Source organism: Mus caroli, unplaced genomic scaffold (genome assembly GCF_978045245.1).
Source record: "Mus caroli unplaced genomic scaffold, Mus_caroli_1 scaffold_13, whole genome shotgun sequence".
NCBI lineage: Eukaryota > Metazoa > Chordata > Mammalia > Rodentia > Muridae > Mus > Mus caroli.
The window spans coordinates 71,303,294-71,331,081 of record NW_028227268.1 but is presented as its reverse complement, the minus strand read 5'-3'; the positions used below and the strand labels follow the sequence as shown (position 1 = coordinate 71,331,081).

At 44.2% G+C, this 27,788-nt stretch overlaps 1 protein-coding gene across 1 annotated transcript; it reads left to right on the top strand.

Moving 5' to 3' along the window:
- Nucleotides 1-33: 33 nt before the first annotated feature.
- On the top strand, nt 34-26,833 carry Sar1b (secretion associated Ras related GTPase 1B). Its single transcript, XM_021177578.3, has 7 exons — nt 34-174; nt 12,390-12,465; nt 14,802-14,921; nt 17,666-17,731; nt 22,912-23,015; nt 23,954-24,085; nt 26,234-26,833. Exons 2-7 carry the CDS (start codon nt 12,408-12,410, stop codon nt 26,348-26,350), a joined length of 597 nt encoding a protein of 198 aa, XP_021033237.1. The 5' UTR covers nt 34-174; nt 12,390-12,407; the 3' UTR covers nt 26,351-26,833.
- Nucleotides 26,834-27,788: the final 955 nt, after the last annotated feature.

Genomic DNA, 27,788 nt, shown 5'->3' with positions numbered 1-27,788 from the left:
GGCGGAACTGAGGGCGAGCGGAGCCTGGGAACTGCGGACTGTCACTAGCGAGGCACCCGCCGACCCGGAAGGAGCTGAGGATAGCTGGGGCCCTGGCAGCCATAGCGCTTTGCACAGCCGGCTTGGAGCGTGTAGGACGGGCACGGAGCAGGGTTGCGTTCTCTGGAGTCGCAGGTGAGTGGCAGTGCCCTCGTCGGGCAAGAGAGCGGGCAACAGCTGTGGCCCTTCGGAAGGCCACTCTTTAGGCTGTCCACTCGCCCAAAGCTCTTGTCTCGGGTCCTTCGCGAACAGGGAGCTTGTTGGTTTGGTTTTTGGTTTGGGTTTTTTGGGTTTGTTTTTTTTTCCCCGCAGTGTGAGGGGCAACACGGATCCCTACCCGCGGGAACCGCTCTAGTGGCTCTAGGGGTAAAACAGTGGTTGCCACTGGGCAAGTATTTCAGAAAAGAGTGACAGTACCTCACGCGAGCCTCTTTTCCTTCCTCTGGCCCTCAGTTACCCCATTTGGTAGGATGAGGGAATTAGGGGTCATAGACAGCTGGAGAGGCTAGGACGGCTCTGTGTTGTCCCAGTAAGTGTGGCGGTCACTGGGCCTCCTCATTCTCCGTACTTACCGCGTAGCTCAAACCGGGTTGAATGAAGGGGAAAGATACTAATGGGGGGAAAAGTCAAGATTTTACGACAAGATAAAATTTATTTTGAAACGTTCAAGTGTAGCCTTGTTAACAGAAGGGAAAAATTTTATCAGGAGTTTAACATATTGGGATAAAGTAAATTGAACTTACTGTCACGTATTTGAACATTCTTAAATCAAGCTCTGTGTGGGTGGCATCTTACCCTGAATGTCTGTGTCCTTTGTTTAAATATTGGTCAGAGTAGTTGCAGTGAAAAAGAAGGTGCCACCTGTACAGCACCGCAGTCTGCTAAGGAAGACACCCCTGTCAATTGTTTTACAGGTGACCAATAAGGGTGACTTTACAGTTTGCCAGTGATGAGTGTCATCAGTTAAACAGGGCAATGCATGCCTAACATTGCACCTTTTGGTACATTTGGGTTTGTGACCACAATATTTTGACCTTAAAAACATTTTTTTTTGAACATAGGCAGGCACTCTGATCCTACAATTCCACCTACTCAAGAGGGCAGGGGCATCATTTGAGCCAAGCCTGCCTTGGAAGATCTTATCTCAAGAAAACAAAATTGTTCTCAGAGTTAAGCTGCTCCCAGGCATTTCTGAGTTTACAGAAAAGGAAAGTGTCCTTGTTGTCAAGATGTTAGAGAAGCGATTTTGTGGTTGTGAAGTTTTGCAGTTTGAATACGGTGAACTCTAGCCTTCCTTTGCCTTGTGCTATTGGAGTAGAAATGTAAGCAGGACTTGACACAAAGGAGTAGTCTATCAGATGTGGAAATCCCTGCCACCTCATTCGAAACTTACAAACTAGAGTGCTATAGTCGTGATTCACCTCATCCCCACCCTGCTCTCCAGGACAGAGTTGGCTGAAACTCACTGAAATTACTTTTTTGCAAAACTTGATAAAGTTTCTCCATTGTATGTACCTTTTACAAAAACTTTGGTTATTGTTTTATTAATGTTGGTAATGTTTTATTACATATGTATTATGAGTGTGTCTGTATTAAAGATCATATCAGGGAATTCATGCCAAGGTGTGGGTTTCTGAAATTAAACTCAGGTCATCAGGCTTGGTGATAACACCTTGACCTAATAAGCCATCTGGATAGCCTTCTAGTGGTGTTTTGAGGATTGAATTTATTATCAAATATACCGGTCTGGATTTTCTTAGTCCACTAGGGGCAAGTCCAAGTTCACTGCTCAGGCTCACAACATTCTTTTAGTTGTTAAGACTAGGTCTTGCTGTGTAGTCCAGGCTGTCCTCTTTGAGATCCTCCCCCATCAGCCTCTCCAAGTGTTCTCTCTCCCTCTTTCCCTCTCTTTCCCTTCCTCCTTTTTTTCTACTCTCCTTTTGACAGAAGGTGTTTTTCTTCTCCTGTTTCACTCTTAAAGCTGTATTTCTTGTGGTTTTAACCTTCTTTCAAGTGGCTGCCACTTTTCTCCAGAGGAAACAAGTACCCACTTTTTAAAAATTAAATGAATTAAAAAGTTTAATTCAGGGCTGTAGACATGGCTCAGCAGTTAAGAGCACTGGCTGCTCTTCCTGAGGTTCTGAGCTCAATTCTCAGCAACCACATGGTGGCTCACAAGCCATCAGTAATGGGATCCAGTGCCCTTTTCTGGTGTGTCTGAAGACACTGACAGTGTGCTCAAATATATAAAATAAGTCTTTTAAAAAGTTTAACTCATACAATTGCTTTGTATTGGGGATTGAGCTGGAGTCAATTATTGTCCCGTAAGCTGTTTTAGGTAAGATGTGCGAAGCAGAGCACTTCTGAGATTTAGTGTGCAGAACATCGCGGTGCAAGGCAGATGGGGTTGTACATCCCTTTAGTGCAGCCCTCAGGCAGGGGTGGCCGGGGCTCACGGAAAGTCCCAGGCCAGCTACATAGTGACACCCCGTCAACAAACAAACAACGACAACAACGGAACTTGGTTAAGCATAGTTTTACCTGGTAGCACAGGCTGGCCTTGAACTTTGGATCTCATGTCTACCTCCCAAGTGCTGAGATTACAGGCCTGTGTGCTATCCCATGCCTGGTTTATGTGCTGTCAGACTGCAAGCTAAGCAAGCACTCTATTAACTGCGCTGTGTCTCCAGCCTGCCCTTTGTGTTTCTAGTGGTAAATTAGATTACAGATAGCATGCTATCTCTTTGTCTTGTATGGGTGTGTGTGTGTGTGTGTGTGTGTGTGTGTGTGTAGAGATCAGAGTACAACCTGGGGAAGTCAGTGGTGTCCTTTGACTATGTGGGTCCTAGGGATTAAACTCTGGTCTGCTAGACTGTCAACAGTTGCTATACCCCACTGCCATCTTGCTGATCCTTCTTTTTCTTTTTTTAAAAATTTATTTTATGTATATGAGTACACTGTAGTTGTACAGATGGTTGTGAGTCTTCATGTGGTTGTTGGGAATTGATTTGTTTTGTTTGGGTTTTTGGTTTTTCGAGACAGGGTTTCTCTGCATAGCCCTAGCTGTCCTGGAACTCACTTTGTAGACCAGGCTGGCCTCAAACTCAGAAATCCGCCTGCCTCTGCCTCCCACATGCTGGGATTAAAGGTGTGGCCACCACACCTGGCAGGAATTGAATCTTTAGGACCTCTGCTCACTCAGGTCAACCCCACTCGCTCAGTCCCTGCTTGCTCTGGCCCAAATATTTATTTATTATTATACATAAGTATACTGTAGCTGTCTTCAGACCCACCAGAAGAGGGTGTCAGATCTTATTACGGGTGGTTGTTGGGAATTGAACTCAGGATCTTTAGAAGAGCAGTCAGTACTCTTAACCTGTTGAGCCATCTCGCCAGCCCTCTTTTTCCTTTTTGTAAGTTAGCATACAAAATAATGAGTTTTATTGTGACTTTTTTAAAGCTCTATTTTATGGGTATTTTGCCTACATCTATTTATGTGTATGGGTCTTTTGCCTACATATATGCATTTGTACTGCATGCATGCCTGATGCCTGTGGACCAGAAGTAGCCATCAGATCCCCTGGAATTAGAGTTACAGATGTTGTGAGCCACCATGTGGGTGCTGGGAACTGAGCCTGGGTCAGCAAGAACAAGAGGTCTTAACGTCTGAACTGCCTCCCCAGCCCCTGTGTTAACATTTTCATCCTTGTGTATCTTGCTTATATTTGCTGTGCTGTTTTTGGTCGCCATTGTTGTCTGTTAGAGACAGAATCTCATTAGTCCAAGCTGGCCTTAATTCACTATGATCTGTCATGTCACAAATGCTGGACTTACAAGCACACCATACTCCAAGAATAGTGGTATACACATTTAATTCCAGCACTGGGAAGGCAGAAAGAAGCAGGCAGATCTCTGAGTTCAAAGCCAGCCTGATCCACACAGTGAATTCCAGCCCAACCAGGGCTACTCAGTAAGATCCTGACAGAATAAAAATTAAAAAAGAATCATGATGTAGTCCATGCAGGTCTCAAACCAGGAATCCTTCAACCTTAGCCTAGAGCTGTGATCAGGTGAGTGCCACACTTTTTGGGTTGTAGTGAAATTTCTGTGCCTGTGTTTGCAGGATACTTTCCTAATACTTGCTGTGGTGGCACTCAGTGACAATATATTCATATGCAACATGGAAACAGGGCTGGCAAGGTGCTTCCTCTGGTTAAAGTGCTTGCTGCACAAGTCTGGCAGCCTGAGTTAAAGCCCCAGTTCCTACAAAGCTGTCCTCTGACCTCCACACAGGTGCCATGACACGTGAACCCCTCACACACACACACACACACACACACACAGATAAGTCAGTAGATTTTAAAATGAGAATGCTATTGATTTATTTCATATTAAAAGTTATTAAGTTGGACATGGTGACATGCTTATAACTCTAGCACTTGGGAAATGAAGTCTGAGCTACATGGTAACTTGTCTTTTAAAAATAAAAACTTCAAGAATAAGGATTCTGCTTCCTCATAAACGATTTGTAAACATAAAATGTTCATTTAAGGTTTTTATTTGCTTTTATGTCAAATGATAGCTTTGTTGAACTAGACCTGACATACCGTAATGTTCTCCATGTTATAGTATGCAGGGTGTCCCCAGTATAGTCACAATGTTACACAACCTTCACCACTAATTCTAGAACATTTTTTCTCACCTCTGAAAGCAACCCTGTTCCCATTAGCAGTTGCCCAGACTCCTCTCCTGCTTCTGACAGCACTAATCTGCTTGCTCTCAAGCAGATATGCCTGCGTGGACATTTCACGTGGAGAGTTATCCATACAAGTTCAACAAGACAGAGTTTTAAGCAGTGATTTGTAACCTGAGTTCTGTTCACTGCGCTGATTTTCATGTTACCTGAGTAGATTGCAAAGTCTTTTCCTGTTTGGTGTTCATGCAATAAATAAATCTGCTGACGTGCAATGTTTCCTTGTCAGTGACCTTTGCTCTTCACGTCCCTGTGATGTGTTCCTGGGTTGTGTAACCTGTTCCCAGGGCTCAGGTGTCTGTTTGTAGCTAAGTGGCTTTATTCTTAGTTGGATGTTTTTATTTTTGCTTCATTTTGAACAAAACAGAAACAAAGAGATTATTTTAGTAATTCCTGGCTTGTTTTGAGGGTTTAGTAAATTATAATTTTATAGAACTATGACTATCTTCTCCAGTAGTTTCTCTGTGTAGGTAGGTAATTTCTGAGTTAGAGTTTATAACCATAGACTGGCAGCACCCTCGTGCAGGAAAATCCTTTTCCTGTTCTCCTCGCCACCACTTTTTGTCGCTCCCCTGACACACCATCATCCCGGTGAAGACTTTGCCTCTTGACTCAGTGCTGCTCTGTGTAGCAGTGCCCTCTGCTCTTTTAGATGAGTCTAAGACCTGTCACTGTGTACGCGGCACCTCCTACCCTGGCTTCCTGCACCTTTCACCCCAATGTCTCTTTATCTTTCCATGCCTGACCTTAGAGCTGCCACCACCTAGACCAGAACTTCTTTGAACCCTGCTCTTCCTATTCTGATGCACCCTGGCCTGCTTCACCCTCTCCCTGTTTACTACAGCCACACTTGTCTTCTGGTTTCCAGACCCTCCCTCTACTCTGTGAGCTCTGTTCTGTGGAAGCCTGCCTTTGGTCAGCTCTGTTCTTACACCGATCCTTTGTCTGCTCAGCCTGCACTGGGTCAGCTCACCAGGGCCTCTCACTGTGCCCTCCAGTGCTCTTCTCGCGCTCTCTGTGCTCCTCTCAGCTTCAGGGTCACACTCAGAGCCCTCTCCCCTTGGCCCTTTTTTCTCTGTCCTGGAAGCCTGAATTTTCTAAAGCCCAACATCACAGAAGGTGGGGTTGTAATGTAGGGGTGTTGACAAACACATCAGTGATTGCCACTGCTGAAAATGTTTCTTAGATCTCTAACTTTTTTTTTTTCTGTTAAATTCAGTGCTGGCCTGGTGGTGGTATCAAATACCTTTAATCCCAGCATGAGGAAGCAAGAGGCAGGTGGATTTCTGAATTCGAGGCCAGCCTGGTCTACAGAGTGAGATCCAGGACAGCCAGGGTTATACAGAGAAACCTGGTCTTGAAAACTAAAAATAAGGAATAAATAAACTCAGTGCTACGGCTCAAATCCTGTTCCTTTCATGTTCTTGGTAAGCATGCTACCCACGAGGTACATCCCCAGCCTTTTGAACAATCATTTAACTTGATCCACCATTATAGTACCTATCTTATATATTTCAAATTTTCCTCATTCCCACTATTTTTGAGACAGGTTTCAATATATGTGTAGCCCAAGCTGGCCTTAAAGTCAGTCTTTAAACTGAGCTTTCTAAACTCTGGGATTTTAGGTGTGTGCCAACAGGCTCTATGCCTCTCCATCTTTGGAAGTCAGATTCTCTGGGCCTCCCTCCTCTGACTCATACAGGAAGCGGTGCTCTCAGTGTAAGCTCCTAATCAGATTAGTCTTCCCTCTTTCTCTCTATTATGTAGCTCTCCGTCCTGGACCTCACTCTGTATACCGGCCGGCCTTCATCTCCCAGAGATCCACCTGCCTCTGCCTCCCTAGGCTGGGATTAGAGGTGTGCACCCCATGCCCAGCTCTTCCAGAAGGTTTTTCCTTTCAGTTCATCATTATACCCAACCCTCACTTTTCCTGAAGAAGAAATTCTTATTTTTCTCATTCCATTTCAAATGTATTTATATATTTAGACTTCTGCTATCTAGCTCAGGCTGGCCTAGGACCTTCACCTTAGACTCCTCAGAGCTGGGAATAATAAAAGTATTCTACCACATCCATTTCAAATGTTTGTTTTTTGTTTTTGTTTTTGTTTTTAAATCTATTTGGGGGCTGGAGAGATGGCTCAGCAGTTAAGAACACTGACTGCTCTTCCAGAGTTCCTGAGTTCAATTCCCAGCAACCACATGGTGGCTCATAACCATCTGTAATGGGATCCAATGCCCTCTGCTGCTGTGTCTGAAGACAGCTATAGGGCTGGTGAGATGGCTCAGTGGTTAAGAACACTGACTGTTCTTCCAAAGGTCCTGAGTTCAATTCCCAGCAACCACTTGGTGGCTCACAACCATCTGTAATGAGATCTGATGCCCTCTTCTGGTGTGTTTGAAGACAACAACAATGTAATCACATACATAAAATAAATAAATGAATCTTTAAAAAAAAGATATCTATAGTGTACTCATACATAAAATAAATCTTTGAAAAAAATATCTATTTTACTTTTTTTAAAGATTTATTTATTTATTATTATACATAAGAACACTGTAGCTGACTTCAGATGCACCAGTAGAGGGCGTCAGATCTCATTATAGGTAGTTGTGAGCCACCATGTGGTTGCTGGGATTTGAACTCAGGACCTTCAGAAGAGCAGTCAATGCTCTTACCCGCTGAGCCATCTCACCAGCCCTCTCTTTTACTTTTAAACCTTTAAATTTATTTTATGTATACCAGTGTTTTGCCTGTATTTATGTTACATGTGCCATGTTCCTGTAGATTTAAGAAGAGGGGATCGGATCCTTTGGGATTGCAGTTGCAGATGATTGTAAGCCACTATGTGGGTACTGGGAATCAAATCTGGGTCCTCTGCAAGAGCACAGCCACTTTAACTACTGAGCCAACTCCAGCCTAGGGTTCAAACTTTTGGAAAGAGGAAGAGAATCTCACTGTCCCTCTATCTTTTAGCCTCTGTTCTTCATTCATGGCTCAATAACAGTAGCATCCAGCTTAACATTGTACATTTTATATGGTGTATACAGATAGGCATGGTTTACACGAAGGTCAGAGAATGCATTTGGCAAGTCAGGTCTCACCTTCCATCTCATTGAAGCGGGGTCTCTCTTGTTTCTGCTGCTGTGTTGTGTACTCCACTCCAGGATACCTGCCCTCTCCCCCCAAACGTCTAGGAAATTTCCTGTCTCTGTCTCCCATCTCACTATAGGAGTAATGTGATTACAGATGTGTGCCACCATCTGGCTTTAGGTGGGTGTTGGGGAGCACACTTGGGTATGAGGCTTTTGTGGCCAGCTCTTTTACCTGTTGAGCCTTCTCCCTGGTGAGTTTTGTGTTTGTGTATGTACATTTTAGCTTACCTGGTCTTTACCACATGCTCACAGGTATTTCAGAAGAAACTTGCAACTCATTCAAAGTCAGGCTTTAAATCGGAGCTAGTATCAACTCTGCTTTACCTCCGACAGCGCAGCTCCATTGGAGGCCTCTCAGGCAGTCAGTAATTGCTTCTGTGGAGCTGAAGCTGGCATGGCTCCGCTGCAGCTGCATTGATGTCACTAACATCTTTCCTTTTTGGCCACTCATTCCTCTGGTTCTTCTGGCCTTCCTGCATTCCATGGTCCACCCCTGGTTTCCCTAAAAGATCATGCCAAGTATGACTTATTCATAGCACGGTGGTGGGTATCAGAGGCAGGAGGATTTTAAGCAGACATTAGAGGGACATTCTGATGACAAAGTGTGGGTCACCAGTACTTTGACCCAGGGAAAACTACAAGAAGGGAAGTGATGTGTGTTAATCTTGGAAAGGTAGCCAAGAGGTAAGTAGAGAAAGTTCTGGAATACTAGGCCAGGAATTTGGTTGAATTATTTCTCAGCTCAAAACTTGTGGAAGGTCTTCATCCATCGTACAGGGTGTATAGAGTCAATGGACAGTTTGCCACATCAATTGCTATACTGAAGTAACAAGTAAAAGCTGAGACTGTCCCCAGCAAAAGCTATTGTCAAGGTATGCAGCAAGTCACTGCCAAGATACAGTTTAGCAGAGCTGCTCTGGAGGCAGTGTATGGGAGTGGGGACAGATTTTAAAATGATACGTTGTAGTTTAGGATGTGGCTTTTTGTTTGGGGGACTGCAGGCATCTATCATTCTGCTGAGCAACACAAATTTCTTAACCAGGAGGCTTCTCTGGGGGGCAGACAGACTGCACTGCAAGCCCTGCACAGGACTGTGGCTTAACTCAGTGTGAGCTGTGATTTAAACAAACACACAAGCAAAAAAATCACTGCTGTGGCTCAGTGATGGAGTGCTTGTCTAGCGTGGCTAAGGCTAGGATTCCATCCTAAGCACTGCAGGCTAAAGGGTAATGATTTAAACAGGTTACTTATTTAGTTTTATTCTGGGAGTTATACTTAGGACCCTCCTAAATGCCTTCTAAGCTCTTTACCACTAGGCTATATCCAGAACCCCCCTTTTGCTGGTTTTGGGATTGGTCCCACTAAATTTCCTAAGCTTCCCTTAAACTGTGTACTCAGCAGTTCAGACAAACCTTGAACTTAAGATTCTCTTGCCTCAGCCTCCCAAATAACTAGGAATACAGGCTTCTGCCTATAGACTGGAGGTGGAAACTTAACAGTTCTTTGGAGAATCAGTTGTGTTGGATGATGTTTTGCTGGGGCAAACATATGAAGGAGTGTTTTCCTGAAGTGAACACAGATGAAAGACTAAGGCAGACTCGTGAAGGAATGTTTCGCTGAAGCAGACATAGGGGAAAGGTTGTTCTTCTAAAGCAAACATGTGGAAAGACATGTGATGGGTTCTTTGCTAGCAACATGCATGTATTGGTCCGCCTTACATTGCATAGCTGAGCTGCATTTGTCAGGACTCCGTGGACTCGGGCTGCTTAGATGCACATGCTGAGGCAAGACCTATGCTGAGGCAAGGCACTTGACCGTCTGTTGTTGTTTTAAGACAAAATCTTGTGTAGTCCAGGCTGACCTTAAATTAGCTATATAACCAAGAATGATCTTGAACTTCTGGTTCTCCTGCCTCTATTTCCCAAACAGTGAGGGTACAGGCATGAGCCACGAAACCCCTGGAGTCCAGGGTGACCTGTTATTTACTATGTGGCCAAGACTGGCCTTGAACTCACAACAATCCTCCTCCTCCTCCTCTTGGATTTAGTTTATTTTTTTATGTATATGAGTATTTTGCACATGTGTACCACATGTGTGCCTGGTGCCCTCAGAGATCTGGGGTCAGATACCTTGGAGCTGGAGTTCTGTGTGGTTGTGAGCTTTCCTGTGGGTGCTGGGAACTGAAACGAGATCCTTCGCAAGAGCAACCAATGCTCCTAACTGATGAGCCATCTCCCCAAGCCTGTTGTTTAGCTTAAGTGCTGGGATTATAGGTGAGAACCTGTATTTTAGAATGTGGTGGTTTGAATGTGCTTGGCCCAGAGAGTGGCACTATTGGAGATGTGGCCTTGTTGAAGGAAGCGTGTTATGTAGGCATGGGCTTTAAGAACCTGTCTAGCTGCCTGAGAGTGAGTCTTCTCAGATGAAGATGTAGAACTCTCAGCTCCTCCTGCACCATGCCTGCCTAGATGCTGCCATGTTCCTACCTTGATGATAATGGACTGAACTTCTGAACCTATAAGCCAACCCCAATTAAATGTTGTCCTTATAAGAGTTGCCTTGGTCATGTCTATTCACAGCAGTAAATCTCTAACACATAAAGTTCTAGTAGTTTTTGTCCAAATTGCGTTTATGTAGCTAGGTTGCACTAAGTAACAATTTCTATCCATATTTTGTTTTGTTTTTTGGTGCTGGATCTTGAACCCAAAGCCTTGTGCATACCAGGCCTACACCCTCAGCCCCTACACATTTCAGTGTCCCTGTCATCCAGAGAGTAATGGTAAGAGGATGTGTAACTTTGAAGGGAAGGGATATTTTTGAGCAGGGTCTCACTGTGTAACCAGACTGGCCTGGAGCAGTCTGTGCAGGCCTAATTGTCATTAAACTCAAAATCCTGCTTCATCCCCACCAAGTGCTAGAATTCACGAATAAGCATCCTGCTCAAGGTTCTCATTCCTGTGTTACTGACACACCCATAGATTTTCCATGTGTTTGATTCCAAATTGGAATTCTTGGGCTATAAAAATAAAATTTGGCCAGGAGGTAGCAGTGGCAGCAGCAAATTTAATCCCACTCAGCACTTGGGAGACAGAGTTGGGTAGGTCTATGGAGTCCGAGTATAGCCTGGTCTGCCTGCGATTAAAGGCTACACCACCACACTTGGCCTTACTGATCATTGTTACTTTTTTTTTTTTTTTTTTTTGAGACAGGGTTTCTCTGTGTAGCCCTGGCTGTCCTGGAACTCACTCTGTAGACCAGGCTGCCCTCGAACTCAGAAATCCACCAGTCACACATTGCCCAGGCAGGCCTTGAACTAACTATGCATTCAAGATGACCTTAAATTCTTGACCCTCCAGCTTTTTACCACCTTAGATATCAGGAATGGAAACTTAACATCTTTTTTTCTTTTCTCCCTATTCTTTTTCCCCAATCCCCAGCTCTTACAACAAGGATTTGATAAATAGCTCATATCTAATATTTAGCACAGATTGTTTCTAAAATTTGTCGTATTAAATCTTTAAGGATTTTATTTGTGTGTGAGAGGGGAGGAGAAGGAGGGAGAAAAAGGATAGAGAGAGAGGGAGGAAGGGAAGGGAGAGAGAGAGAGAGAGAGAGAAGCCAGTACCCTCAGAGGCAGAACTGATCGTTGGAGACCCTGGAGCTGGAGTAGTTGTCAGCCCTCACGTGGGCACTGGCAGCTGAACTCAGGCTCTCTGGAAGAACAGAAGTGCCCTTAACCACTGAACCATATCTCCAGCCCCCAATTTTTTTCCAGATACAATCTTACAGTTTACCTTATAGTCTAAGTTGGCCTTGGATTCATAATCGTCCTGCCTGAGCTTCCCAGTGGCTGGAGTTACAAGTATGTGTCACCATGAGTGGCTTTTTGAGATAGATCTCATCCTATAGCTGTGGCTGGCCTACAACTGCTATGTTCACCAGTCCAGCCTCAACTGCGGAGATCCACCTCTGTCCTGAGTCCTGGGATTAGAGTTGTTGGCCATCACACATGGCTCTTAATTTTTTTTTCCCATCCCTGGTTGTTGTCATTCATTTTGTTCCTTCCATGGACAAAGAATGGTCCCTGCCTGAAATTTAATGGCATTTTGAGATTTATGCATAAGCATAGATGAGGTTCTATCAGCCTGGGTAACAGGGATTTGTTGTTGTTTATGTATGCACACATGCATATGTTTATGTGCACCACAGTGTATGTATAGAGGTCAGAAGGCAACTTGTGAGTTGGTTCTCTCCTACCAAGTGGGTCCCAAGGCTTGACCCCAGGTGTCTGTATCCACTGAGCCCTCTCATCAGCCCTGCTTTATATAAAGTTCTTAACACTTACATAATGATAGAAGATTACGCAGACTTGCTTAACATCTGTCAGTATCCTGTGTATGTTGGCCATGCTGACTGTTAAGTCTAACTAAACCTTGTTTTTCAGACCCTGTAAGATCTGGATATGTCCTTCATATTTGACTGGATTTACAGTGGTTTCAGCAGTGTGCTGCAGTTTCTAGGTAACTTCGGCTTTGCTCTTTGTAGCTATTGCATTTGACCCTGTTTATGCATTTGTTTGTAGAGAGCGCCTTTATATAAGCCTGTGGTTAAGAAAGTGAGCTTTGAGATTATGAAATACATCCAAGTGACTCACCCCTTGAAATCACATAATTGTGGGCCAGGTGTGGGAGAGCACACCTGTACCTCAGCCCTCACAAGACTGAAGCTGTGATCTGAGACCTCGAATAATTAGGAACTAAGGTTGCTTCTGGTCAGCATGTCTACTGTATGGAGAGGTGAAGCCTTTCTCAACTGAAGGTAATGCCTGTACACTATGGAAAGACATACAGTAACCAACTTGTCTCTTCAAGAAACTAGATCACATGAAAAGTGAAAAGATGGAGCCGGGTGTGGTGGCGCACGCCTTTAATCCCAGCACTTGGGAGGCAGAGGCAGGCGGATTTCTGAGTTCGAGGCCAGCCTGGTCTACAAAGTGAGTGCCAGGACAGCCAGGGCTACACAGAGAAACCCTGTCTCGAAAAACCAAAAAAAAAAAAAAAAAAAAAAAGAAAAGTGAAAAGATGATGTTTTTCGTAGATAGAAATAAATTAATCATATAAAAAATAACCTTGAGTGCTCAGGAGTTAGTGGTGTATACCTTTAGTTCCACACTGGGGAGGTAGAGGCAGGTGAACCTTTGTGAGTTTGAGACCCAGATCACAGATACATCCATGTACTTGTCTGTCTGTCTGGATTGTACTGGGGATATGACCCAGGCTTTGCATATACTAGGCAAGTCATATGGAAGGCAAGTACCACTGAACTATAGCCACAGCCCTATTTTAAAACTTGTAATGGGAACACAATTAATTAGTTGCTCGGGCTGGCTTGCAACTCATGTTCTTCCTGCCTCTGCCTCCTAAGTACATAAGATGACAGAAATGGCTATGAAACCCAGCTGGCCTGGAACTGGCATGATCCCTGCCTCTATCTCACCAGTGAATGCTGGATTGCACATATATGCTGCCATGCCTGGATAATGTGTAGATTTTAAGTTGTTCTTTTAAAACTGAAAATGAGGGCTGAGGAGATGGCTCAGTGGTTAAAAGGTATCAGCTGCCTGCCCTTCCAGGGGGCAGGGGGCCTAGGCTCAACTCCTAGCACCCACACGGCAGCTCACTATCTATCTATCTGTTACTCCAGTTTTAGGGACCCGATACCTATGTGTGCTGATACCTCAGGCACTGCACTGCACAGCACACAGAACAGCCATACACATGAAATACAATAAAATAAAACCTGAAAATAAGAGCTGGGCCTTACTTGGTGGTACAGACTACTCAGTCCAAGTACTCAGGAGACTGAGGCAGGGGAATCACAAATTAAAAGTTAGAATGAACAACAGAATGAATTGATTTGAAGCCAAATTGGGCAATTTGGTGAGATCCTGTCTTACAATAAAAAGCAAAAAGAGGACTGGGGTGTAGTCAGAATAGAAAGCACTTGCCTATCCTATCCTGGGGGTAGCACTGCCAAACAAAAACAAAAACAAGATCAGAAAACTTAAAGATAAGCTTAGCTTAAACAAGCTTGTTTATGCTAAATGTACTTATTGAGGCAGAGTTACAACTGATTATTGTTTATTGTTGGTTTTTGTTTTTTACATTTAGTATTTTTTATAATTTATTTTATGTGCATTGGTATTTTGCCTGCATGCATGTCTGTATGAGAGTGTCAGATCCCCTGGAACTGAAGTTACACAGAGTAGTGAGCTGCTATGCAGGTGCTGGCAATTGATTGAACCTGAGTCCATCTGGAAGAGTGGCCAGTGTTCTTAACTGCTGAGCCAGCTCTCCAGCCCCTGTTTTGTTTGTTTTTTGTTTCTTTTGTTTTTAAACATCTCTCTACATAGCTCTGGCTGCCCTGGAACTATGTTAAGCAGGTGAGATCTGCCTCCCAAGAGCTGGGATTACAGGCATGCACTACCATACTTGACCTGGCTTGTTTTATTTTTTGAGACAGGGTCTCATGTAGGCCAGGCTGACCTTAAACTTGCTGTAGAGCTAAAAATTGCCTGACTTTCTGGTTCTGCTGCCTTTATCTCTCACCTGTTGGGATTGTAGGTGTGGTAAATTTGGGTTCTGTTAAGGTTTTAATATAGATTTAAGCACAGACATTAAAGAGGGGCACTTGGGGAAGGACAGCGCACATGCACTCAGGAGTTCTAGAATTCTCAAGTTGTATTTCAAGCATCTTAATAATAACTATGTGTAACTTTAAGTCATGTCAAATATAAAGTAATTTTCATGTTCCATGTCTAATGTCACTCTGACTGATTATAGCTCTTATTCTGCAGGATTGTATAAAAAGTCTGGTAAACTGGTATTCCTTGGATTGGATAATGCCGGGAAAACAACTTTGCTACACATGCTGAAAGATGACAGGCTCGGGCAGCACGTCCCAACGTTACATCCCAGTAAGTATTTCTTCCCTGTGAGTGATGCTGAGTCATAGCTCCTGCCTCAAAGTGTTTTGATTTTGGACTTTTGATGGCTAAGGTGTGAGATTGTTTATCCTGTTCCTAAAATAGCTGGGTAAGTAGTAATTGACCTGGTTCCCAGAGCACAAATTAAGATCTAGAAGCAATGCTCAGCCCTTTCTATCCCTCCACTTAGCTATACCATGAGCCCAGCCTATGCTATAGAGTAAGAAACGACAGAGCCAGTAGCAGAAAGAAACACAAGGTTAATTTTTATATGTAATGTCACAGTGAAAAGATTATAAACCAGGCAGATAACAGCTTAAAAATAAATCAGTTGAAGGATGTGCGTGGTGGCACACACCTTTAACCCCAGCAGTTGGAAGTAAAGGCAGGTGGGTCTGTGCATTTAAGGCCACCTTGGTCTTCATAGCAAATTCTGTGTCAGCCAGGGCTCCATGGTGACATCCCACCGAGTTGTCTTCTGGCATACACATGTGCCTGCGGCAAGCACACACCTGCACATACATAAAATAAAAATAAATAATATTTTATGAGAGCTCGATTCTTCTTTTAAAAAGGGAGGGGGGCATGGCAGAGTTAGAAGAGATGATCGAGTAGTTTACTTCTCTTTGCTGGGACTGATCCCTTCACTTTCTCCCACAAACAGTTCTTTTTTTGTTTTTCGAGACAGGGTTTCTCTCTGCAGCCCTGGCTGTTCTGGAACTCACTCTGTAGACCAGGCTGGCCTCAAACTCAGAAATCTGCCTGCCTCTGCCTCCCGAGTGCTGGGTTTAAAGGCGTGCGCCACCACATCCAACTCTTTCTTCAGCACCTGTTGTATGTCATATCTGGATCTAGACACAGGAACCTGCAGGGCACAGAGCAGGTGCTGTCTCAGCTACCTTGCATCTCACATTCATTCTAACTTAACATTTTCCATTTAAAGCATATGTAGAAAAAGTAACAACCGTCTGTCTTTTGATCTGGCAATTGAGCTACTAGATGTTTATATGGGAAAGTGAGAATATGCGTTTACCAGAAGCCCTGTGCAGGAAAGACAGGGGAAGCAGCAGGAGCTGCAAGAAAGGAATGGAAGCCAGTGTGCGCTCCTGTGGGCCAACGCTTGGGAGGCACAGCCAGGACACAAAAACTCTACCAACTGAGACCTCAGTCATGACACATTCCAGGAGGGAGTGACCAACAGGAAGTCACATGACCATTTTAGAATAAGTCGGAAGAGTCTGTGGTGATAGACTTGAGCTGCTTCTAGGGGTGAGGTCTAGGTGAGGGCTAATGGGCAAGGGAGAGGAGATAGTCTGAGACACTGGCAGTCTCCTACATTAATTCAATAGAGTGTGTACAGATGTAACCATGTGAGTGTGTAGGCAGCATAGCCAAGCACTGCCCTTTCCTTATTGTAGAGACTTTGAACACAGACTCTGTTAAGCATTTCATTTACTTGAAACACTGTGTATAATTCTTCCTTTAGTTTTTGAGATAGGGTCTTGAGTGTAGCCCAGGTTAACTTCAGACTCACCATCTAGAGATGTGTGTGTGTGCTACCTCAGCCAGCTTAGAGTTCCTTAACGAAATTAATGCTCTGGCACCATGTAGTTTTACGTGCAAGTTTTTGTTATGATTATGGCAAACTTCTCTATAGGCCATGAGGGAAGACAACAGGGTCTGAAAGTCTTTTCCACTACACACTAGGTAACTAGACAGAATATGCATGCACAGGTGTTTGCAAGCACTGAGCATGAAATATAGCCTGTATTTAGGATGGATCTTCCCACCTCAATCAACCAAACCCTGCAGTCCTGGCACAGGACCGCACTCCTAAGAGAATGAAACAGTCTCTTCTGTATTCTGGCTTTGTGCCAGGTGGTTTTGAACTCAGGTGTGAGAGAAAAGCCAGACCTCCCCAAAGAACCACATCTGCAGTAAGAAAAATCTCACTACAATGAACTTTGAAAAATACAGTAAAACTTAGTATATATTATAATTTTACAATGTAAAATTAGTAAGACATGCAAAAGGTAGGTTAATCAGTGAGACCAGTAATCAATCAGAAGGAACAGACTCAGAAGTGACAGGGATGGTAGGATTGATTGATAGGGACATCGAGACAGCTGTGGTGGGCTGTGGACGTGGCTCAGTTGGCAGACTATCTGCCTAGTCTTCGTGCAGCTGTGCATAATCTGCATAAACTGAGCATGCTGGACCATGCCTGTAATCTGCTTCACAGCAAGTTCAAGACCACCCTGGGTTGCATAAGAACCATCTCAAAAAGCTAAGGTTGTAACACTTCTTTGTTTCTTTCATTATACTGATTTAGTCCAAGGCCGGGCACATCTGCACTTAGACGGTTGTGGACATCAAATCTTTCGTGTGCCCAGGGCTCTGGGGAGTCAAGTCTAGATCACTGGGCTTGTTGGCAAGCACCTTTATTTGGCGAACTATCTTGCTGACCCTTTTTTTTTTTTTTTTTCTTTCTTTCTTTTAAATTTAAGAAGATCAGTGACCACAGATTTAAAGGGAAACATGTACTCAATGAGGAGGTAAATGGAAGATAACAAACAGGTCTTTGTTGTCCAGGCTAGCTTTGAACTTACTCTGTAGCCAAGGCTGGTCTTAAACTTCTGCTTTTCCTGACTTTAAAGTGTTAGGATTACAGGCATGAGTCCATGTGCCTGGCAGATTTCTGATTATGTTGTAAAAATAATCTTGTTTTTATTTAGCTTCAGAAGAGCTTACTATTGCTGGCATGACGTTTACAACTTTTGATCTCGGTGGGCACGTGCAAGGTAAGAGTCTATTTCTCTTCGTCTTTGTTTTAATCTTAACTTAGTAAGTATGGCCATTATGGTTCAGAGCTTGGAACTGCGTGTTCTTCAAGTAAGGCAGAGAAAGGTTAAGGTTGTCCGTCACTGGACACATGGAACTTCTGATTCCCTGAAGTCCCTGAACTGCTTGTGGGTGAGGTATGAGGAAAATTTAGCTTTGAATTTCTCTTTGCTTCAGGGTACCTCACCTGTTGTCAAAATCATATTATGAAGACACGATACTGTGCCCCCACCCCCAAAAGCTCCAGCAACTAACCTGTTTTGTTTATTTATGTATTTTATGTGTATGGGTAACTTGCATGTACATCTGCACTCCAGTACACAGCATTAGACAGCTGTGAACTGTTATGTGGGTGCTGAGAATTTAACTCAGAACCTTCAGAAGAGCAGCAAGTGCTCTTAACCACTGAACCATTTCTTGAACCCCATGAACCTGTTTCTCATAACAGGCAGAGCTGTCATAATCCTGAATTCTCTGGTCCTTTCTCCCATCAGAGCTGCCCTCTTGTTCTCCCCTTGGCTTCTGCTCATGAGTCCCATCTGTGAGGTGTGACTCTTCCCTGGAGAAGCCTCCCTAGCTAGGAGTGCTCTGCTGTCCTTATGGAACTTAGTGCTTCTGTGCACATTACTGCAGCAAGTGTAGGAGGACTGTCCTGAACCCTGAGCTGAACTTCTGTGGACTTCCTGACCGTTTTTTTTTGTACCCCAATAACTCTTAGCATGTGGGTCACATGATACAGCACAGGTAGCAAATGCTCTAGACATAAAGGCCCCCTAAAGCCTGGTGTTGGTGTGGGGTGCCAGCCCACAGTGCTGATGCTGTGTGAGGGCATACCACCTCACACGGGCTTCATTCCCAGCTCCATAAAATAATAATAAGATATTTTTAAAGCCTGTGACATATATTTGGAAAAGACTTTCAGTGGCTGTGGCTAGTGAAAGCACATTTAAGACACACATGTGTTAATCTCTGGGGTATAAAGATTAGAGAATTAGAATCTAGAGCTGGGAGGATGGCTTGGTGGGTCAGAGTGCTTCCCTTGCAAACCTGAAAACCTAAGTTCAATCCCAGCATTCACGGAGAAAGGAGAGAACAGAATCCACAGGCTATCCTCTAAACTCCACAAGTTTGCTCTGCACGCACACACTTGTACTCACAGATACATCATTAGTAATACTACTAATAATACTATAGATAGATAAAATATAGAATCAAATGGAGTTTGCTTGAAATTTCATTTCTACAATATTTTTCAGCTAGGCCATAAAGCTCAAGTCATTAGTTACTTCTCATCAGAGTAGTCTGAAAATTGTTTCCTCGAGGCTGGAGAGTTAAGAGCACTTGTTATTCTTCCAGAGGGCCCAAGTTTGGTTCCCAGCACCCACATGGCTATTGACAACTGTCCTTAGCTCCAGGTCTAAGGGCTCTGGTGTCTTCTGACTTCCACAGGAACCAGGTACACACAGTACACATACATACATACATGCAGGCAATACATGCATGCACATAAAATAATAAAATTTATTTTTTAAGAATAAAAATTGAGCCTGTGGTGATGGTGCCCACCTTTAATCCTAGCACTCAGGAGGCAGAGGGCAGCCTGTTCTGTAGAGTGAGTTCTAGGACAGCCAAGGATGTCCCTGTTCCAAAACCCTGTCTCAAGAAAAAAATTACCTAAAAATGATTTTTTAGACTTTACTTAATTAATTTTTAATAATAAATCAAAGAATTATTTGTAAAAATTCTTTGATATATATGCATATAATTTTACCACTTATTAAAGATTAAGGCAAATTTGCATACTAATAAGATGGCTATATTCGCTTACTTTTACATAAAGAGTTAAATGATAGCTGAATATTTTTACTGTGAGACAGTCTTTAACATTTTTTAAACTCCCTTTTTTTTTCTGAGACAAGGTTTCTCTGTGTAGCCTTGGCTGTCCTGAAACTCACTCTATAGATCAGACTGGCCTCAAACTCAAGACTCGCACCGGGCGTGGTGTCGCAAGCCTTTATTCCCAGCACTCAGGAGGCAGAGGCAGGCGGATCTCTGAGTTCAAGGCCAGCCTGGTCTACAAAGTGAGTTCCAGGACAGCCAGGGCTATACAGAGAAACTCTGTCTCGAAAAAAAAAAAAAGAAAAAGAAAAAAAGAACTCAAGACTCGCCTGCCTCTGCCTCCTGAATGTTGGGAGTAAATGTGTACACAACCACACCTGGCTCTTTCTTTCTCTTTTTAAGATTTATTTAGTTTTATATGTTCGGTGTTTAATGATTTAATGATTTTTACCCTCTTTTTATGCAACCGCAATCAGCAACTTAAGCAGCAGTTTTAAAAACAGTACAATGCAGAGCTATATTAGTTTGATACTTACATACTGAGAAATGCTGGTAGGAAAATATTGAAAGCCTTTGCTTTCTGAAATTAAACCATATGTTTCTTTCTTTTTATATAAATTTATTTCATGTGCATTAGTATTTTGGCTACATGTATGTCTATGTGAGGGTGTCAGATCCTCTGAAACTGGAATTACACACAGTTGTGAACTGCCGCGTGGGTGCTGGGAATTGAGTCAATCCAGGTCCCCTGGAAGAGCAGCCAGTGCTCTTAACCACTGAGCCACCTCTCCAGCCCGTTATGTTTCTAGAAGAGCAGAAAACTGTCTGCACAGCTAAGACCCTGCAATTCCTCACACAGTAGTCGGGAATCCGAGCCAAGGCATCTGAAGCAGTGTTGCTTGGAGCTTTGTGGTGTGATGTGCCCAGTACATGTTCATGTGGGCCAGGCGTGGTGGCGCATGCCTTTAATCCCAGCACTTGGGAGGCAGAGGCAGGCGGATTTCTGAGTTCGAGGCCAGCCTGGTCTACAAAGTGAGTTCCAGGACAGCCAGGGCTACACAGAGAAACCCTGTCTCGAAAAACCAAACCAAACCAAAAAAAAAAAAAAAAACATGTTCATGTGGTTGCACCAAGACTGCGGAGAAGCCAAGTGCTGCAATGGATGCACGTGAGCCAGCAGTGCTGGAGACATGCCAGAATCAAGGCGCTCCGGTTTTTTAGTTCTTTTTTGTTCTTGAACATTCAGAAACCTTTGACTTTTATCAGATTTTTCTTGACCTACATTTTAAGAACCTGAAGAATGGGCTGGAGAGGGGGCAGTGTGGTTAAGAGCACTGACTGCACTGCCCGGTTTTAATTCCCAGCACTTATGTGATGTCTCCCAACCTCTGTAACTCCAGTCTCAGGGGATCTGATGCCCTCTGCTGGCCTCTCTGGGGACTGCATGCACGTGGTCAGACACACATACATACCAGCAAAACTCATACACATAAAATAAAAAACATTTAAAAAGCTGGAGTAAAATGCATGTGTACCAGGAATTCCCTAGGAAAGTGATAGAAAAAATTAAGTGAAATATCTGATCCCAGTTTTTCCAGTCTGATGAAAATGGAAACTTAGGGCTGGAGAGATGGCTTAGTGGTTGAGAACATTGTTGCTCTTGCAGAAGACCTGGGTTCAAGTCTTAGCAACCACATGGATATTCACAGCCACCCATAGCTCCAGGTCCAGGGAATCCAATTCCTTTTGTTCTTCTTGGCTCCCAGGCACATATGCGCTGCATAGACATATATGCAGGCAAGCACTTATGCATATAAAGTACAATAAATCCAAGAAAACTGTCACCTCTCAAGTGCAAAGAGCTCAATGAATACTAAGCACAATGTGATGCAAACAACAGTAAAGCCCCAGAAATGAAAGCGCTTGGGCCATTAATTGAGAGAAGAACACCTAGAGGAGGGAAGCAGAAAGACATGGGGCCCACAGAGACCGCAGCTAAGAGAGAGGAAAGCATATCAGGCCAACAAGGTGGCTCAGTAGCCGAGGGTGCTTGCTGCTGAGTTGAGTATAAGGAGAGAGCAGACTCCCAAAATTTGTTTTCTGACTTCCACACATGTACTGTGGTGTGACTGCTTCCCCCCACACTCTCACACACAAAAATAATAAACAGAGAAGCAGCACATTTGTCATGAGAAACAAGGTAAGCTTGAAGACAGTGGGGAGATGTTTCTCCAATACTGAAAGAAAAATGCTTTGTGTTTAGATTTACTTAGTTGAGTATTTTTCATACATGCTTGTCTGTGTACCACATGTGTGCCTGGTGCCCTCAGGGTCAGAAGAGGGCATCAGATTCCCTGGGACTAGAGTTAGAGATGATTGTGAAAACCTAGTGGGTGCTGGGAACAAAACCTTGGTCCTCTGGAGGGGGGAGCATCCAACTTAAGCACGGAGCCATGGCTCCAGCCCCCGTCTGAATGCTCTCAGAGTTGAGGCTCCAGCCCCGTCTGAATGCTCTCAGAGTTGAGGCTCCAGCCCCCGTCTGAATGCTCTCAGAGTTTAGGAAGGAATGTTCTTACAAGGCTATATGTTGACCATTTTCCCCTAGCTGGTGGCACTATTTAGAATATTTTCATTAATTAAATTTGTTTCTGTTTACTTGCCAAGCTTGTACTTGGCACTAACACCAATCTGTTGTTGATTTCATACTTATCACTTAAACCTCAGAAGTGAGAAATGTCAAGAAATTAATACTGCACTCACACACACACACACACACACACACACACACACACACACACACACACTGTCTTTACTGCTTAAATTAGTTGATGAGAGTTCATAGTGGTTTTCTAGTGACCTTACTAATGAGAGTCGCTGCGTCTGTGAGTGCACGTGTGTGTGCAGGCGCCTGTGGAAGCAGAAGAGGATGTTGGGTCCTCTCCCCTGCAACTGGAGTTGCAGGCAGTTGTCATCCACCTGATGTGGGTTTTGGGAACCAAGCTAAGGTCCTCTGGCAGAACAGGAAGCTCTCTTAAGCACCGAGCCATTTCTCCTGCTCCTAAGTCTGTTTCTTAATGGGGAAGCGTAAAGGATTTCATTGCCCGAATCACGGAGGGTCTGACATTTGTTTTGGTGTTCTGGGGAAGATTTGGTACTAAAGCCTTTGGCAGAAAAGGCTGTACAGTGAAATAGCAGCCGAAGGGAGGCGCCAGTACACTGGAGGCCTGGTTGGACTCTTCCATCAAACCATCCGCTAGGCTTGACCAACACATAAATCCTAACTCCTGATTGTTTTTGTTAGCCCGAAGAGTATGGAAAAACTACCTTCCTGCTATCAATGGCATTGTATTTCTTGTGGATTGTGCAGACCATGAAAGGCTGTTAGAATCAAAAGAAGAACTTGATGTAAGTTGAATAATTAAACTAAACACAGTGAACTCCCTCTGGGCAGCCTGGTGATAGTTGCAGTTGGAGCTGTCGGAGAGCCACTCTCAGCTTTGTCTGAGGAAGCGCCTGACTGGGTCAGGGATGGTTTGAGCTGGTGCTGACTGTTAGAGTGCGAGGAAATAGAGTGCACTGGCTGTGGCTAGTGAGGAGGTGCTAACAGGAGCGCCTCTGAAGACCGCGCTCACCCTCTCCAGAGTGTGCTCTGCATGTGTGTGCATGCCTGTTGAGTCCTGCCACCATCGCAGGATTCCAGCCCTTCAGCAGTTGTCCAGCCATCTTTGTGACCACTTCCAGAAGGAAGTAGGAGCATGGTCACTCCCTCTGCACCCCTCCTTCTAGGTCAGATATTTTGTAAAGAGGCACAGGAGTTTCCAGCAAGATAGAGCTAAATATGGGTCCACAGAGTAAGGAGATCTCTGATCTGATTGAAGGTCAGCCCGACTGTTCCTTTATTCAGAGACACTCCGTGGTCTGAGATAGGGTCTGTTAGCTGCTGCCTCCTTCTTATGTGCTGTCCTCTCTACACACAGTATTGCTTCCCTCAGTTCTCAGGCCAGGATCTAAATCGTTGGTGCTGCTCCTTCTCCATCTTCTGAGAAGGGAATTGCCCAAGATTGGAATCTAGTCGCTGAACCAGAAGTGAAGCTGGGTTGTCCCACCTCCAAGGTGACCATGCTCCCTTAGTGATTTGCATAGTGAGCATCTCCAGAGAGCTTTAGAGATAGGAGAATCTAGCATATGGTTTCTAATGCTCACTCAAGATGGCTGGAGAGTGATTCAGCAGGGTGTCATGATACAGTGAAGACTGAGTCCTTGGCTATTTGGTATCTTTTCAAAATAAGCTTTTTAGATGGCTTTAAATCAACTTGTCTTTCCTGTTATTTGCTTTGTTTCAGTCACTAATGACAGATGAAACCATTGCCAACGTGCCTATTCTAATTCTTGGAAATAAGATCGACAGACCTGAAGCCATCAGTGAAGAGAGGTTACGAGAGATGTTTGGTTTATATGGTCAGACAACAGGAAAGGTAAAACCTTTTGTTTTTATTTTGTTTGTTTTTTGAAACAAGGTCTCACCATGTAGTTCTAGTTGTCCTGGAACTCACTATGTAAAACAGACTGAACTCAAACTCACAGAGATCTGCCAGCCTCTGCCTTCCAAGTACTGGGATAAAAGATATGGGCCTCCATACCCAGCTTAAGAAAGGTAAACTAAAGCTGGGCAGTGGTGGCGCACGCTTTTAATCCCAGCACTTAGGAGGCAGAGGCAGGCAGTTCGAGGCCAGCCTAGTCTACAGAGTGAGTTCCAGGACAGCTAGGGCTACACAGACAAACCCTGTCTAGAAAAAACAAAAAAAGAAAAGAAAAGAAAGGTAAACTTTAAAAGTGATTTGTTTGGGGTTTTATTGTTTTATTTGTTTGTTTGTTTGTTTATTTTATGTATGTGAGTACACTGTATCTGTACAGATGATTATGAGCCTTCATGTGGTTGTTGGGAATTGAATTTTTTAGGACTTCTGCTTGCTCCAGTCAACCCTGCTCACCCAAGCCCAAAGATTCATTTATACATAAGTACACCCTAGCTGACTTCTGATGCACCACAAGAGGGTGTCAGATCTCATTATGGGTGGTTGTGAGCCACCATGTGGTTGCTAGGATTTAAACTCAGGACCTCAGGAAGAGCAGTCAGTTCTGAGCCATCTCACCAGCATCTGTTTTTTGTTTTTTTTTAATTTGTTTGTTTGTTTTAAACAGGAGCTCATGATCTATCCCCGGCTGTCTTGAGCTCTCTTGACTCTCCTGATTTTACCTCACAAAGACAGAGAGCATAGACGCACACCAGTGTGCCTGCCTTTGAACTGTTGGATTCTGTAGCAGCGTCCTGTGGGTGCTGGGAATTGAACCCAGCTCCTCTGCAAGGACAAGTGCCCTTAACTATTGTGCGTGTCTCCAGTACCCCTCCCTCTTAAATTTTAACTCTATGTTATGGGTGTTTTGCCTGCATGTTGTCCGTGTACTGTGTGCCCAAGGAGGCCAGAAGAGGGCATCTCCTGGAACTGGAGTTCAGACTGTTGTGAACTGCCACATGGGTGCTGAGAACTGAGCCTAAATCCTCTAGAAGGGCAGCTTACTTGCTCTTAAGCACTGGCCATCTCTTTGCCCCCAGCCAGGGATGGGGTGCCAGTACAGAAAGTTGCAGAAAGCCACAGGACATGGTAGTCCATGTCTGTAATTCTAATGCTTGGGCCCCGGAGGAGGACGTTCACAAGGTTAAAGCTACCCTGGGTGCTACATAGTTGGTCTCAACACAACAAAGTAAAAGAAATATTTCCAGATAAACCATGCGACAAATGTCAGAGTTTATAAACAGACCCTCCTTAGTGTGTACACGCTCCTTCAGGGCAAAGGAAAACTGCAGCAGAGGAAGGGATTTAACTCTAGGTAGGACTTCTGTCCATGCTGGGAAGCACTCTACTGCTGTGGACATCTTTGCCCTCTCTGCCTTCCCTGTCATAAATCTGCTGCACACCAGTAGTGGGCCGTGGTCTCATTACAGTTAAGGCTGGCCTTGCACTTTGATCCCTAGAGTGCTGGGATTGCGTGGGTGTACCACCACCTTACCACCAGGAAGGAAAGCTTGCATTTGTTTCTTTTGGGTTTTTGAGATTGGGCCTTACTTCCTAGCCTAGGCTGGCCTGGAGCTGGAGACCCTCCCACCTCAGGCTCCCAAGTGCAAGAAATACAGGCATGCCCGGCACTTGGGCGTGGAGACTCAGGTCAGATTATTTTGATTCCTTTGCACCTCCTATGCTCACATCTTTGCTACTCACTGGCCGCATTGTCATAGGAAGACTCCACAGTAAGGGATGCCAAACAACCGGGCCTTCATCATTGACACCCTTTGTTCTGAAGGAGAATCTGCAATCTGCTGAGAGTAGAACTTTTATTAAACCAGGAGACCTGCCGGGCGTGGTGGCGCACGCCTTTAATCCCAGCACTCGGGAGGCAGAGGCAGGCGGATTTCTGAGTTCGAGGCCAGCCTGGTCTACAAAGTGAGTGCCAGGACAGCCAGGGCTACACAGAGAAACCCTGTCTCGAAAAACAAAAAAAAAAACAAAAAACAAAAAACAAAAAAAAGCAGGAGACCTCAACATAACAGCTCTCTTCTCTTCCAGGGCAGTGTGTCACTGAAGGAGCTTAACGCCCGGCCTCTGGAAGTGTTCATGTGCAGTGTGCTAAAAAGGCAGGGCTATGGAGAAGGCTTCCGCTGGATGGCGCAGTACATCGATTAGCAGCGGCCGGCCCACACACTTCCAGCCCTCAGAGATCCATCCCCCAACATGCATAACTTGAATTCAATAGACTTTTGTTGGTTTCAGAATAGGTGTTTTTAGATTATTAATATATCTACCTGAGTGGGAATTGCAAACTGATTCAAGTTTGAATATCACAATGTTAGCTTTCTAATTCCACACAGATAGTTTTTACAGTTTCTAACCCCACATCAATCCATCACCGTTTATAAAGATCAGCTTCCCATCGGTACATTTGAAGCACTTTTTAACGATGTGAAACTACAAATATAAACCATATTTAAAAGCTCATCATGTGAAACTTTTATGTACTTTTTGGAAATAGTTTTTCAATTTTAGATTGTCTGCCTATCTTGTGTACAGTTAAAATCCGCTTATCAGTGATTGCATGATGCCTTACGGTTTCCAAGACTACTTTTTCTTATGCAAACGTCATGCAATAAAACAAACTCCAACATTTGACTCTGTGTTGGGCAGCTGTTTCATTTGAATGTGTCTTGTGGCTAGTGTGCTCTGAAAATGGAGGATTTAATGTTGTACATACGAGAGGGTGGTTGATGGCCAAGAGGATTCCTTCAGAGCATCTAGAATGGTGCGGAAGCCCCCAGAGGCTTTCTGCTTACCACACAGCAGGTGACTGTGCTGACTCAAAGTTCTGAAGTCACCATTGTCTTTACCAGTCATGCAACCTGCCATTACTACCATGGCTGGACGCTTTCTGTGGCCTGTCCTCTGTAGGTCCAGCCTGTCGTAAAAAAAAAAATCACAGCTATAGCCTGTGGTGCAGGCTCTGTGGTCTGATGCTGACTTTAGCAACTCTGTGATACTTTGTCAAAAGTAGTGACAAGTGACCAGACTGTCCACATTAAGTCACTCCCAGGGCTCTTTCTATGGAGTGGGACTTCCAAGGGGAGCTTCGGTGCTTACAACACTGTAATTCCCTGAAAAGCTCTCTATGCCCAAGACTGTTGCCATTATTAACAAAAGTGGAGGGTCAGTGCCAAACTTTTTTGTTTTTTGAGAAGGTCTGAATATGTAGCCTATGTCCATGCCGAGGTGGGTAGGATTCCTGCCCACCTCAAACAGCAGCCTGAATGAGAAGAATGGGGTTAGTTGCTCTGCCGAGGCTCTCCCTAGCCTTGCTTACTTTTTTTCTGACTGTAAATCCATATTATTTTCTCCAGATTAAGAAGCAAACATGAAGCCAGGCAGTGGTGGTGCATGCCTTTGGTCCCAGCATTTGGGAGGCAGAGGCAGGTGGATTTCTGAGTTCCAGGACAGCCAGGGCTATACAGAGAAACCCTGTCTCAAAAAAAAAAAAAAAAAGAAGAAGCAAACATGATAAGGGCATACAGCCTATGTCTGTGTGTCAGTGTGCATTTGAGCAAAGGCGCCATGTCAAGGTAGACACCCCTTG